General features: G+C 35.9%; 1 protein-coding gene across 1 annotated transcript; it reads right to left on the bottom strand.

Moving 5' to 3' along the window:
* Positions 1-8,911: 8,911 nt before the first annotated feature.
* Positions 8,912-9,535, bottom strand: LOC149546527 (C4-beta,C20-epoxidase-like). Its single transcript, XM_089793993.1, has 3 exons — positions 9,494-9,535; positions 9,129-9,372; positions 8,912-9,015 (listed from the first exon to the last, which is right to left on the bottom strand). The coding sequence occupies exons 1-3, from the start codon at positions 9,533-9,535 to the stop codon at positions 8,912-8,914; spliced, it is 390 nt and encodes a 129-aa protein (XP_089650119.1).
* Between the last annotated feature and the right edge of the window lie 4,195 nt (positions 9,536-13,730).

Raw genomic sequence — 13,730 nt, 5'->3', positions numbered from 1 at the left:
GGTAGAAGAGTTTTTCCCTAGGAAAGATATTTTGATCTCTTTAGATTTATTATTGCTTTAATCCCTTGAGATGGCTTCAGTTGGTTTGACAGATTAGGATAGATTGGATGGTGCCTCAAATTTTGGTGTCTCGAAGTCCAAAATTTCTTTATTGTTGGAAGAGAATGGTATCAAGAATTATGCTACCAGTGTTGTACCTGTACCAATGGATGCAACCCAGCTTGCAACATATAGAAATGATGATGCCAAAGCAAGGAGGATTATCCTTGATGGTGTCAAGGATCATATTATTCCACATATTGTAGAGCTTGATACGATGAAGAAGATGTGGGATGCCATTATGAATCTATACCAGAATGCTACCACAAACAAGAAGTTGATTCTCAGAGAGAAGCTAAAGAATACTCAAATGAATCAAGGAGAAGACATCACAAGTTACCTCACCAGGCTTGGACTTGTCAAGGATGAGTTAGCAACTGTTGGAGATAGCCCTAGTGATGACGAGCTAGTGAGAATAGCCCTAAATGGGTTTACTAAACAATAGAGTGTCTTTGTTCAAGTTGTCAGTGGACAAGATACTTTACTGAGTTGGGATCGACTATGGAGTGATTTCATTCAGGAGGAGTTTAGACTAAGTCTTGTCAATGCGGCCAATAAGAGTCAAAAAAATGAGGTTGAACAAGAGAACGTTGCCCTAGCGGGTAAAGGGAAAGCAAAGAAGGGATCTAGCAAAGGATCAAATTCAAAAAATGAGAAGAAGAAGAAGAAACTTTCTAAGGTCAAGTGCTTTGGATGTCACAAGTTTGGCCACTATGTCAGTGATTTCCCAGAGAGGAAGAAGGGTAAGAAGCAGGTGGCAGCTTCAGCGAGTGCGGAAGAACTCTCTAGTAGAATGGAAGATGAGTTTGCACTCATAGCTTGTATGGTCAGCTCAACCTCACAGTGTGTTTGGTATATAGATAGTGGGGCGTCATTTCATATGATAGGAGTTAGAGAGTACTTCTCCAGTTACAAGGAGGAGGACACCAACATCTAGATTTCTATGGGAAACTTGTCCAAACTCAACCCTGTTGGGAAAGGGATTGTTCAGTTTCAGAGGGAGAATGGAAAGATAATTCCACTTCATGATGTGTTATATGTGCTAAGCTTAGGTATGAATTTGATTTCTGTATCTGTTCCTCAGGATAGGGGTTATAATGTACTCTTTAGAGGGACAAATGTGTTGATGAAGCACAAGGATTGGAAATCACCCATAACTATTGGAGTTAGGAGTGATCACCTTTATAGATTGCAATTTGATAATCCTAAGACACTCATGAGCAACAGTAATCCTAGAGATCTTGGAGAGCTATGGCATAGGAGGATGGGCCATATTCATCATGGAGCACTTAGATTGCTTCGTGAGACGGTGACAGGTGTTTCAGAGGTGACTACAGAGCATGACGATGTATGTAAGGGATGTGTGTTGGGGAAGTTTGTGAAAGCATCTTTTCCAAGGAGTGACACCAGATCTAAGGGTGTTCTTGATCTAGTACATTCATATGTTTGTGGACCAATGTCGATGAAATCTCTTAGAGGATATGAGTACTATGTTACTTTTATTGATGATTTCTCTAGAAAGACCTAGATATACTTCTTGAAGACTAAGGATGAGGTTTTCAGTCGATTCCAAGAGTTCAAGGCTCTTGTGGAGAATTTGATAGGAAAGAAGATAAAGGTTCTTCAGTCAGACAATGGAGGCAAGTACAAAGGAAATGTCTTCCAGGAGTTCCGTACCAGAGAAGGAATCAAGAGAGAATGGGCTATTCCTTACAATCCACAGTAGAATGGAGTTGCTGAGAGGAAGAGTCGTTCTATATCGGAGGCAGCAAGAGCTATGCTACATGACTAGGACATGCCCCATTACTTATGGGAAGAGGCATGTAATACAATAGTCTACATTCAGAATAGAGTTCCACACAAGGTGCTAGGGAAGATGACACCAAAGGAGGCTTTCACAGGGAAGAAGCCAGATGTTAGTCACTTCAAGATATTTGAGAGTTTGGCATATTGCCATATTCCTAGAGATACACGTACAAAGTTAGATCAGACTACAGAGAGGGGGTACTTTGTTGGGTACAATGAGACCTCAAAGGCATATAGGATTTTCATTCCAGGGACTAAAAGAATTATTGTCAGACGGGATGTCAAGTTCATGGAGGACAAGGCATTCAGGAGATCCAGAGATTTCCTAGTAGATGATCAAAGTGAGCTGCCAATAGAAGCTCCAAGACCAATTCAAGGGTAGCAAAGCTCAAGTACAGTTACTAGTACGAGTGTAGACTCAATTAGTGAAGATTCACAGAGTATGGAGAAACAGGTGCAATAGGAAATGCATCTAGAAGACTTAGAGGTTGACATTTCATCCTCTACAGTTGGTAGCGGGAACCATGTGGTTCCAGATACACAAAGGGATACTTAGGAGTTTGTAGGAGCTCCTAGGAAGAATACTAGATAGTGAAGACAACTAGCCAAGTTCAATGACTATGTGGCATTAGTTAGTCAGTTGGTAGATAGTGAGCCTTCTAGCTATCAAGAAGCTGCAAAACATCAGGTATGGCGAGATGCTATGGTTGAGGAATATTCTTTAATAATGCAAAATGATGTGTGGGAGGTAGTACCTAGACCAACAAATAGGGTTGTAGTTAGATTAGGCTGGACCTATAAGATAAAGCACGGTGCAGATGGTAGCATCGAGAAATACAAGGCGAGGTTCATGGAAAAGGGGTTCTCTCAGAAGGAGGGAATAGACTATGAGGAGACATTTGCTCCAGTTGCTAGGTATACTTCTATATGAGCTGTAATCTCACTTGTAGCATAGATGGTATGGCAGATCCATCAAATGGATGTCAAGACATCATTCCTTAATGGTGAGTTGAAGGAGGAGGTATACATAGAACAACTAGAAGGCTTTGTAGCACACAACAAAGAGACCCACGTGTGCAGATTGAAGAAAGCATTGTACGGACTCAAGCAGGATCCTAGAGCTTGGTATGAGTGCATTGATACATACTTGCAAAAAATGGGCTTTGTGAAGAGTGAAGCAGATGCTAACCTCTACTACTTGGTGGTTGGGGGTGAGATTCTCATTCTTGTTCTTTATGTGGATGACCTGTCTCTTATAGGTTCATTAGGGCTCATAGTGGATTGCAAGAGAAACCTTGCAGAAGAGTTCGAGATGAAGGATTTAGGACTTATGCACTACTTTCTAGGCATGGAAGTGTGGCAGATAGATGGGGAGGTTTTCCTTGGTCAAGGGAAATATTGCATTGAAATCTTGAAGAAATTCGGGATGGAGGATTGCAAAGCCATCTCTACACCCATGATTACGAATTGGAAGAAGGTAGATACATGTAAGGAGAAGGATGTAGATCCCACTTTATATAGACGGTTGATTGGGTCACTTATGTATTTGGTCAACACTAGGCCAGATATAGCATTTGCAGTTAACTCTCTTAGTCAGTTCATGGTTGAACCAAAGAGAATGCATTGGATAGCAGCTAAGCATGTGCTACGTTTCTTGTGTGGTACAGTCGAGTATGGGATCAGATATGTTCAAGGTGAAGGTATCAAGTTGATAGGCTATACTGATGGAGATTAGGCAAGAAGTACAATGGAAAAAAAGAACACTTCAGGGTGTTGTTTCAGTTTGGGTTCAGGAGTTGTATCTTGGTTCAGCAGGAAGTAGAAGTTTGTGGCTCTAAGTTCAGCAGAAGCAGAATACATAGCAGCTAGCATGGAAACATGTGAAGCTATATGGCTTGGAAGTTGTTAGTAGCCTTGTTTGGTTAGAAGGTTGAGACTATTGTGATACATTGTGACAATCAGAGTTGCATCAAGTTGTCTGAGAATCCAATGTTTCATGATAGGTCTAAACATATAGATATCAGATATCACTTCATTAGGGATTGTGTACAATGAGGTATTGTTCGACTACAATACATACCTACAGATGAGCAGGTAGCAAACATTCTGACGAAGGCTTTGGGAAAGGCCAAATTTATCTTCTTCAGAGATAAGATGGGTGTCATGTAGAAAAACTTCCTCGCTAAGAGGGAGTGTTTATTATTGTTAGTTGGGCAGCTATTATTTCTGACCCAGAAATAGTAGTAGTATTTATGGGTAGCTTGGATAGCTGTTCATCCTTATCTATGTATAGCAGCATTAGTTATGGGTAGTTTGGACAGCTGTTTGTCCACTTGCCAAGAATTAGTAAATAGTTGTTGCAAGGATAATTATTTACTAATTTTAGTGATTCCCTTTTGGACACCTTGCAACCAATTCTATTATTGGCTGTCGAGTTGTCTTGATCTCAGCCGTTGGTTTTTCCAATAGGGTAGTATAAAAAGGGGTCATTGGGTCATTTGGAGATACAAGTTTTGGAGAAGCATTTTACAGTGATAGCAAATTGTCTTGAAGTGTTAGCATGGGGATAGTAGTGGGGAATATCAGCGGGAGAAATTAGGAGGTTGTCGGAGTTCTGCCAGTGAGAGGCAAAGAATTTTGTATCTCTTGATTTGCTGAAGTTTAATATAATTCCTCATCTGTAGAACTGGTTTTCCTTTCCGTATTATATAAGTGAAGTTGTGGTTGTGTTATTTTTCAATATTAGCTGGAAATTTTTTTTCACTAGTTTAATAATCATTTACGATAGGAGATTAATAATTAGTGATTGCAATAGTTGATTTTTCACACTATACATGACATGTTTTTGAAACTACTTTATTTCTTATTATTTTTTGGGGATGCATGTCTTGGATCTTGGGGAAGGAAGCCGCTTGGAGTGGTGGTAAAATGAAGCCTTAAAATATAAAATCAATCACCTGCTTTGTAATAGGAGCAGAAAGAGAAGGCTCTGGCTTAATATGAGTTAACTTTATGATGTTACTTCATGATGTAGTATCCACCATCGCTAAGGAAGAGAAATGAAGATGTCTCTTTGAGGAGGGGAAATGGGAACAATGAGATCCTCCATTTATTTGGACAATACCTATGCAGAGAGAAGAATGATTTTGGGATAAGGGAAAGCAAAGTGGAAAGCTTTCAGTCACAAGAACCTTGGAAATCAATCGAGTTGGATAGAGAAACTAGGTTCCAGTCCTTCAACATTTTCTTATCTTGAATAATATCGATATTAGGGTGTGAGTTAAGATTGTAAGACTACTTGATTTATTTTACTTCACATTTTGATTGATAAAGCTTTAGCATGAGAAAATGGATAGTGTAGAAAACTCTTTGAATATGAAGTTTGAATTATGTTTGAATTTTATAGTTTACTTGGTATAGTGCCACAATGATTTCATGTCATGTAGAAATGGTATGTCTTTGGTAGGATTAATCTATTTCTCAATCTTTGTTATAAATGAATATCTATGACCTATGGCAGGTTTGAAGTGAAATGTTTGGAGTGAAATCCATTCCAATAACTAATGTTAGTGATTCTTTCCCTTTGTTTTAGTGTAACGATCTACACCTATGACTATACTTTGAACAACTTTTTTCTTTGTGCCCTCTGTGTTTTTGGATCAATTTTCCCCTTGTGATGGAAGGATATTAGGAATTATGTTTTCTTCACTATATGGAATTTAAAACTTTCATGGATCGTGCATTTGAATAATGAATGTTGTTTTAATTGGGTTTCCTTAATCAAGAACATGTAAATCCATTGTTTATGTATGCACTAGAGTTGACATTTTCCCCTTCAATAGAATGGTTGGACGTGTAAATGAATTAGAATCCCTAATTAGTGATCATGTGATATGTTGAGCCAAATGCTTTGTTTTGAAGAATTTGTGCATCGGTTAGATTTTGTTATGTATAGAAAACCATAGTTTAAACCTATTAAGCTTTGAACCTAACCTTGAGGGGCTTGGAGAAATAATAAATGTGGCTGTTTAAAGGCATTCTTCTCTCTTGTTCCAAAGGGATTTAGTATCAATCCATTGGTTCCCCCTTTCATAATTTGATAAGATGTGTAGAATGAAATGTTGTTATTTTAAATATCAATTTCCTATTGTGTGAAAATGTAGCTAAATAGATTCTTTCTTGAATTGAACAATTACTATTGATTTCTTTTACCTTGACACTAAAGACCTGACTATTGTCATTAATTGTTTGGAACTTTGTTATGTCTATGAACCACTTATACAAGCTCCATGATTGAAACAAGAATGATTAAGGTGTAATTGTTACTTTACATCTTTCTAAAAACATTTCATAAGTCATGATCATTCAACTTGACTATGAATAACTTAGTGGTTCAAAATCTTAAGCTTCTTTTAGATGAGGGTGTGTTATGAAGAAATGATCACTTTTAAATTGTTGATGCTCATTTATACTCTTTGTATGTGAGTAAAGAATTTCCCTCAAATAGAGTCAAATGGATAACAATTCTCTTGAATTCTTGAATGTGTCAATGAATTGAAGCATAAATAGTTAATGCAAACATAAATTGAACATGTGTATCAACTAGTAAATCCTTGAATCAACATGTTTTTCAATTGAACTCCTATTCATAGAAAGTGCACCATGACCAAAACTGGATTTATTATTGTAATGTATAGTGAAATTCATTGTTCCTTTTTATCTAAAATACATATAATCTATGGTTGTTTCCTAAATCCATGATCTTGCACAAAGATAATTGATTAAATTCTAAACTTAAATTACTCCTTGAGTTATTGTGGATCAATGCGTGTGGACTTTAAGGTTTTATCCATGTATGTTGAAGGGTATATGTATCTCAATGTTGGATAAACAATGTTATGCTTACATAAATACCAAGTTATGTTTTCATAAATGAGGAGATGAGACTGTGATACTCAAGTGATAACTACTTGGAAATGTTTTGTTATCTTGTTGATTGATTTATGTTCTTGATACTATTAGTGTAGCACGATTCCATTACTTCTCCAAGTTTTACTTGTCCAGACTTCCTCGATGTTGGGCTAGGTATCTTTCATATCAAGAAAGATTTTAGGGAAGCTTAACAACTTCGTGGTAGGGTGGTAAAACACTCCTACAATATTTTCACGCTTATGTTTCTTGAATAGGTTTTGAAGCTTATTTCAGCTTGGTCATCCTATCTAAACCATCTTGATATTCTAGTATTTAGTATCTGATAAATGTATTTATTTTAAATTTAATGATCATAGAGAGATAATGTTGACTACTCAATATTCAAAGGATCTTGACTCTTATTGAATTTTTTGCATTTAATGGAGAATGCTAATGTGACATTGGTTTTGCAGGGGCAGTCCTTACATTGACATGTGAAGAACAATGATTTCAGATATATTATATTTTTTAATGCATCCATTCAAAGTTAAAATGGTAAAGGGAAAATAATGTAACCTATTATTAATAGTCTATCTTGGATATTATGTTTTGGGTATATGAGGAACATTTGTACAATACTGCTTAGGCTAATAAAACTTAAAACAGAGCATATTCAAATTCTACCCTCTTTGTTAGAACATAAAACAAAACGTTGATAGAGAGTTGAAAGTCATAAACATAGCTTAATTAACCTACCCTATTTTTTAATTAAAAAATTCTCTAACCAAAGTATCCTAAAATCTAAAACTAAAACTAATAGTAACAATAGCCATAATGTATACAAACCTAGTAATAACGTAGAGTCCAGAGAAACACCATAAATAGAGCCCACTTAGACTGAGTTTTGAAGCTAAAAAACGTAACAAAAAACACATAAAAATAAAGAGCTAGCTCTCCCTTTTCTTATCCTTCCCCTTTGGTTTGTTCAATAGTAGTTGCAGCCAATCATTTGCCAAAAACTTGTATAAGGAACCGGTGGTGTCCACCCTCATCGTAGTAGTAAGACCCTCTATCTTAGCATGTAGTTTGTGAAGGGTAGAAGTAACACAATGCATAACCTGAACTGTGAACCTAGTCACATCATTGAACCTCTGTTCCATAATCTTGTGTCTCTCCTCCAAGTTTTTGATGCTCTTCTCTAGGGTGCTATACTCCTTATATGGCTAATTTTTGTCTTTGGAGGTCACCTGGGGGTCATTATCTAACCTCTATTCGCCTTTCCCTTGATAGTGGGGAGGGGAGGTGAAAGTGTCTCCCTTGCCCCCCACCATTTTGGTTTTCTCAAGGGTATTATTTTTTAAGGTATCTAAAACATGGGATGGCATAGGACATTTAAGTGGCTATTAGTATGGCTAATCTCTTCCCCCCCCCATTCTAATGATAATCGCTAGTCGTGTCTTCTTCATCATCATCAATGTATCTCTTCCTATTATCCTTCGTCTTTTGTCTCTTCTGGGGGGTTTTGTTCTTTCCATTACTAAGAGAATCTAAACTAGTAGGATGATAATGTTTGGTCTTGGGATCCTTTAGCTTTTACTTTTTCTTGTTCCCAAGGAATAGGTCTCCTTCAACTACCCTCCCCTACATCAAAATCCATGATATGAATGTCCTTCTCCACTTTAATTTGTTTGAGAATTGGACAAACGAAGTTGAATAGTGTGATATTAAAAAATAAAAGGACTCACTTAATATATGACTACAGATATAAATTACAATATTTCACCATAAAATGTGAAAAATAATGATTACTTGTAAGAATCTCTCCCAACAAAAACTATAAGGGTCTGTTTCGCTGTGGGAATAAAAATATGAGAATTGGAATTGTTATTCAGGAATACTTATTCTAGAATAGAAAATGGGGATACATAGTCCTATTCTTATTTGTTTTAGTCATAATTTGGTGGAGAATTCACGGACCATAAAATTTATGTTTTCTAAAATAAATAAAACTAGAATAGGACTACGTATTCCAATTCCACCTATTTAGGTGGAATTGCAAATGCTCATTTTTGAGTCAATATTGAAATACATATTCCTATTCACATTTCCCATTTGGTGTACCCAAACGGAAAATTCGAAATTTTAAAAATTTACATATGCCTCTTCCACTCATATTCCCGCTGCAGAGTAACTCAAAAACTGTAAATATTTATGACATCATGATAGCAAGCAGCTAATTCGAACAGACAAGTGGATGTTTAATTCAAAATGGAAGGGAGAGTAGATAAGTTTATCCACTTTCCATCATATACCCGCGAATTGTTCGAGGGCAGCAATTTTATCTTTACATTCTTCATTTGTTCGAAAGTCGTGCTTGAATTCCGAGAATACGAATGGCTTGTAACGCCGTGGATTGTCCGGGTCAACGAGTTCTTCTGGCGCCCGTATTTCCGCATCGATCGGAAAGGCAGTTATTAACGCTATAGACATTCGATCTCTCCGCCCTTTGCAAACAACGCGATGCGCTGCGCTGCGGTATTCACCATTATTCCACGCCTGCAATCATTCATCCCCATTCGTATTACTACAGATCCAATTTATCAAACATGTCTAAAAGTAATGGCCTACAAAGTCAAAAGAGAAGCTGCATAATTCACGTTGTGAATATAATACTCACGAACAAATCAGCCAAACAGGCCGCGATGTAACTATTTTTCATTTCGCCACTCACATGATACGATGCATTTGCTCAATTTTTGTTTTAAATTACTAGAAATGTGTATCATCATTTCATTCATATTGATAACGCTGTCCCATGTTCGTTCATTTCATTTTAATATTTTAAAAATGGCTGTTACCTACTACAAACTTTTATTTTTTATTATTTTCAATATTTTATCTATTATTTTGTCAACATTATTATTGGTTATAGTTTAATATTTTTAAACTATTTATTTGATTATTAATAAGTTTTTAAAAAGATTTTTAAAAGTATTTTTAATATTTATTTATCATCTATTACTTGATTATATTATGATATTGCACAACAATTGGTGAAGGTTTTGTCAATGGGGTTGCAAATGCAGTGGGTTTAACAATTGAGGAAACTCCAAGGTTAAGCATGCTCAAGGTGGAGTAATAGTGGGATGGGTGACCTCTTAGGAAGTCCAAAAATTACACAGTTAAATCGTGATAGCAATATCACAATTTGACTTGCTATGGAAAATATCTTCTACTTATCACTTGATTATATTTTTAATAATTTTCTAATAACTATTCTAAAGACTTTATTTTTAGTGTTCATTCATCACTAACTAAGATTGATATGAATTGCATTTTAATAATTGATTATGTGTTTAGCAAGTTTTAATATTTCATCTATCATTTTGTCAACTTTGTTATTAGTTAGTTATATTTTAATATTTTAAAAGTAACTATTTATTAGAATTTTTTCCCCCTATTTTTAATAGTTCATCTCCTAGAAGTGGATGTGTCATATGAGAGATACTTCATGGATATTTGTAGGGGATTTCAACATGATAGAGAGACGACAAGACAAAATGGGAAGATCCAAATTTGAATGGAAAGGGGATGAAAATGTCTATTGGTCCAAACTAGTTGGGAAGTACAATCTCTTTGACCCTTTGGCTAGAGATAGGAATGAATTCTGAGGTATTTGGTACATCTGGTCTAATTTCTAGAAAGGTGAAAGGAGGATCCATAGCATATTGCATAAGTTCTATGCCTATGAAGATACTTTTAGTTTCAGGAAGAATCAAGATGTTGCATGCATACAAGTTCATCCTTACACTTTATCTAACCATCATCCTATCATGGTGACTCTCTTTATGTTGGATCAAGATAAAGGCCTCAGGGTCAAATTTGAAGGATTTTCTCTACACATTTCTTTTCTTAAGGATGGGGATACTAGAACAATTGTAATGTTGATTAGATGGTACAAACACAATATTGTGAAACACCCTGGTGCTAACAGAAGATGGAAAATTATGGTTGAAAGTTCGAGGAAATTATTCCAAATAGTAGGGAAAAAGAGAGCCAAAGACTCTAGGAGAAAGGAATGTACTCTTCATAAGTCTCTTGTTGATACATTAAAGGGAAAGGCACAATAGACAACAATAAGTTCAGACATAAGTTCTTTGAAGGAACAGAGGAACCGGTTACAGTTAATTCTGGTAATGGGTATGATAAACTTTCTCTTCCTAGCTCTTTTGGTGCCATCTGTTACTAGTTAATCAAACATTTTACTCTTGAAGTTTGATATACTACCTATCATGGCTATCATTTTTAGTTGCTTAACATGTTAAGGCATGGAGGAAAGGTTAACATCCTCTTCTTCTTATTCTCTTCTCTAGTTAATAGCATTGTCCTAGGGGAAAACCCTCCTATTCACTAAGGACTCATCTTTGTCTTGTATCATCATGTGTGTGCTCATCACCCGGGGTTTGCTAGATGTCTCCCACCCATTGAAAACCCCAAGACCCCCAAAGCTCCCATGTGCTCTGTGGTTATTGATGAGATTTATGCTAAGAAAACCCAAATTGATTCCCCTCAAATCTTGGATAACCCTCATTCCTCTAAGTCTTTAAAGAAAAACTACATCTCTTAGGAACAATCCTTGTTATTTGAGCCCCCCAAGAAACATACTAATTCCTCGGCCAAATCTAGCCCTGTAAATACCCCTAAAAGAGAGAAGTTGAGGATGGTATTATAGAAATTGATAAGCATGATGGGGAGGTGAACTCGAAATATGAGGAGGAGGAAAGAGATTTGGATTCTAAAAGGCAAAATGTGAATTTTAGCTTGAGTGAGAAGAGATCTACAAGGCTAAAAAATTAAAAAGGAAAGAATTAAAAGGAAGAGAGTAAGGAGGAATCTCACAACTCGCAAATGTAGGACAAGGCTGAAGACACAGAAGTGGAAGAAATGTCAGAGAAATCTTGTTATTGTCTCCTTAATGAAGCTAATTTTGATGCAGAGGTAGAATGAATGGATGATGAGACCTAGTTTCCTAAGGAAAAGAGAGTGGTGGTGGATTTAAAGATCATTAGAGGTGATGAGGGGATTAAAGTTAATGAAAAAACCAAAGATGGAGAAATGGAGATTTATGTCCCCAATGTTCAAAGGAGGATGGAAGACTTTAAGAAGGATTTCTCTGATAAGTTTGCAAAAATTAATGAGAAGATTGATGACCTAAATAAAAGGTTAAAATCTATGGGCACTATTCTTGATTTGGGAGTGGTTGTGTCTTCCATTTGCAAAGTTCAGAAAGAAATGATGAAAAGGCTATTTTTGGATTCATAAATGGGAAAAGAAAACTAAAAAAGGTGAGCCAGGATAAGGAGTAAAATTGTGAGGAGATAAAGAGTGCCATGATGATTAAGAACTAGATGCAAGAAATCAAGTACCTGAATGAAGATTGGGAGAACATCAATCAAGGTCAAGATATTTCCTATCCTTGGTTTTGGTATTTTTTAGTTGTTACTAGTATGTTCTATGCTGTTCTCTTTTTTTTTTTAAAGACTTTGAACCTCTTGATTTTGTGGAGGTTTTATCTGAATGTTGTTAATTTTTTTAATCCCTAGTGTTGTTAGGGTAGGAAGACTTCAAATATGGTTAGTAAGTTTGTTAGATTAACATTAGGGTTGTAGAACACAAGATTAGTATGCAAAGAACATTAACCCTAAAGAAAACATTCACAAACGAAAACCATATTCACATATGAGATTAGACAAAGAGGGTGTAAGAGAGCGTGCAAACCAATATGAAGATCACCCTAAACCTCCTTGATTATGTAGATGTGTCCTTTGATAGTGATGTGTGCTCAAACTTGTTTCAAAACTACAATGGATGATATTGATCAAAGTGGATATGTGGATGAATTTTACCATTATGATGGTATTTTGGTAGTTTTTAGGCTCTCAAAATAGCATGATAACTTTGCATGAAATGTGGATATTTAGTGAAGGATGAAGGGTTCAATTTGTAGGACACGAGAGGGTTTGATGGATGGTTGAGATGAAAAATTGATGGATGGATAGGATGCAAGGAGAAGAGGCACATGGATTGATGGGGGACATGTCATAGTGGAGGATTAAGATATGAGATGAGTGGGAGACATGGAGGAGTGGAGGATTAAAGAATGAGATGAGTGGGAGACATGGAGGAGTGGAGGATTAAAGAATGAGAGGAGTGGGAAACATGGAGGAGTGGAGGATTACAGAATGAGATAAGTGGGAGACATGGAGGATAAATGAATTAAAAATTCATTTTGAGAGCTAGATGGATAAAGGGAGAATAAATGATTTTAAGAAATCATTTATTAAATTTTATGGAGCATGGGTTAGGGTTAAGATTTCATTAATCTTAATCCAAGTTTAGGAAAGGTTAAGCACGTGGAGGATTTAAATAAAATGAGATTTATTTAAAAGGAGAATAGGGATTTAATTGATAATTAGACTATTGGTTGTCATTTAAATATATCAATTGGACTATAGTTAATTAAATAAATAAATAAACTAGGGGATGATGATAAATTAATTAAATATTAAATACTTAATCAATAATGCCTTAGGAGATGACTAAATAAGATTACATAAATGATGTAATCAGATTTAGGTGTCTACAAGGGTAAAGTATGCTTTTAATAAATACTCAAAGAACATGGATAAATTTGATTAATTTTGAGGTTTTTCTTGGGTGGGACTCTAACTATTAGGGTTAGAGTGTGCTTCTCTACTACTTGGTTGTAATGGCCCAGAGCATGAATGGTTGTAGTATTGTGTTGTTATATGGGTTCAAGACTCTCTTCATGCCTTTTTTAATCAAAACATATGCTTATAACCTAGAAGCCCTTGAAACTCTAACCAAAGCAAGAGACTCCTTGAGAAAAGTTT

This window comes from Cupressus sempervirens, chromosome 7 (assembly GCF_028749045.1).
Source record: "Cupressus sempervirens isolate cs-2001-9-10 chromosome 7, ASM2874904v1, whole genome shotgun sequence".
Taxonomy (NCBI): Eukaryota; Viridiplantae; Streptophyta; class Pinopsida; order Cupressales; family Cupressaceae; genus Cupressus; species Cupressus sempervirens.
This window is presented reverse-complemented; position numbering and strand designations above follow the sequence as displayed.

What these genes read in the sequence shown, in the direction of transcription:
- LOC149546527 (XM_089793993.1), bottom strand. Translation starts at nt 9,535, where the DNA reads ATGAAAAATAGTTACATCGCGGCCTGTTTGGCTGATTTGTTC. An exon ending in CCTGTTTGGCTGATTTGTTC is followed by an intron (nt 9,373 to 9,493) that starts GTGAGTATTATA and finishes GAATGATTGCAG; the next exon opens with GCGTGGAATAATGGTGAATA. An exon ending in TGCCCTCGAACAATTCGCGG is followed by an intron (nt 9,016 to 9,128) that starts GTATATGATGGA and finishes AAATATTTACAG; the next exon opens with TTTTTGAGTTACTCTGCAGC.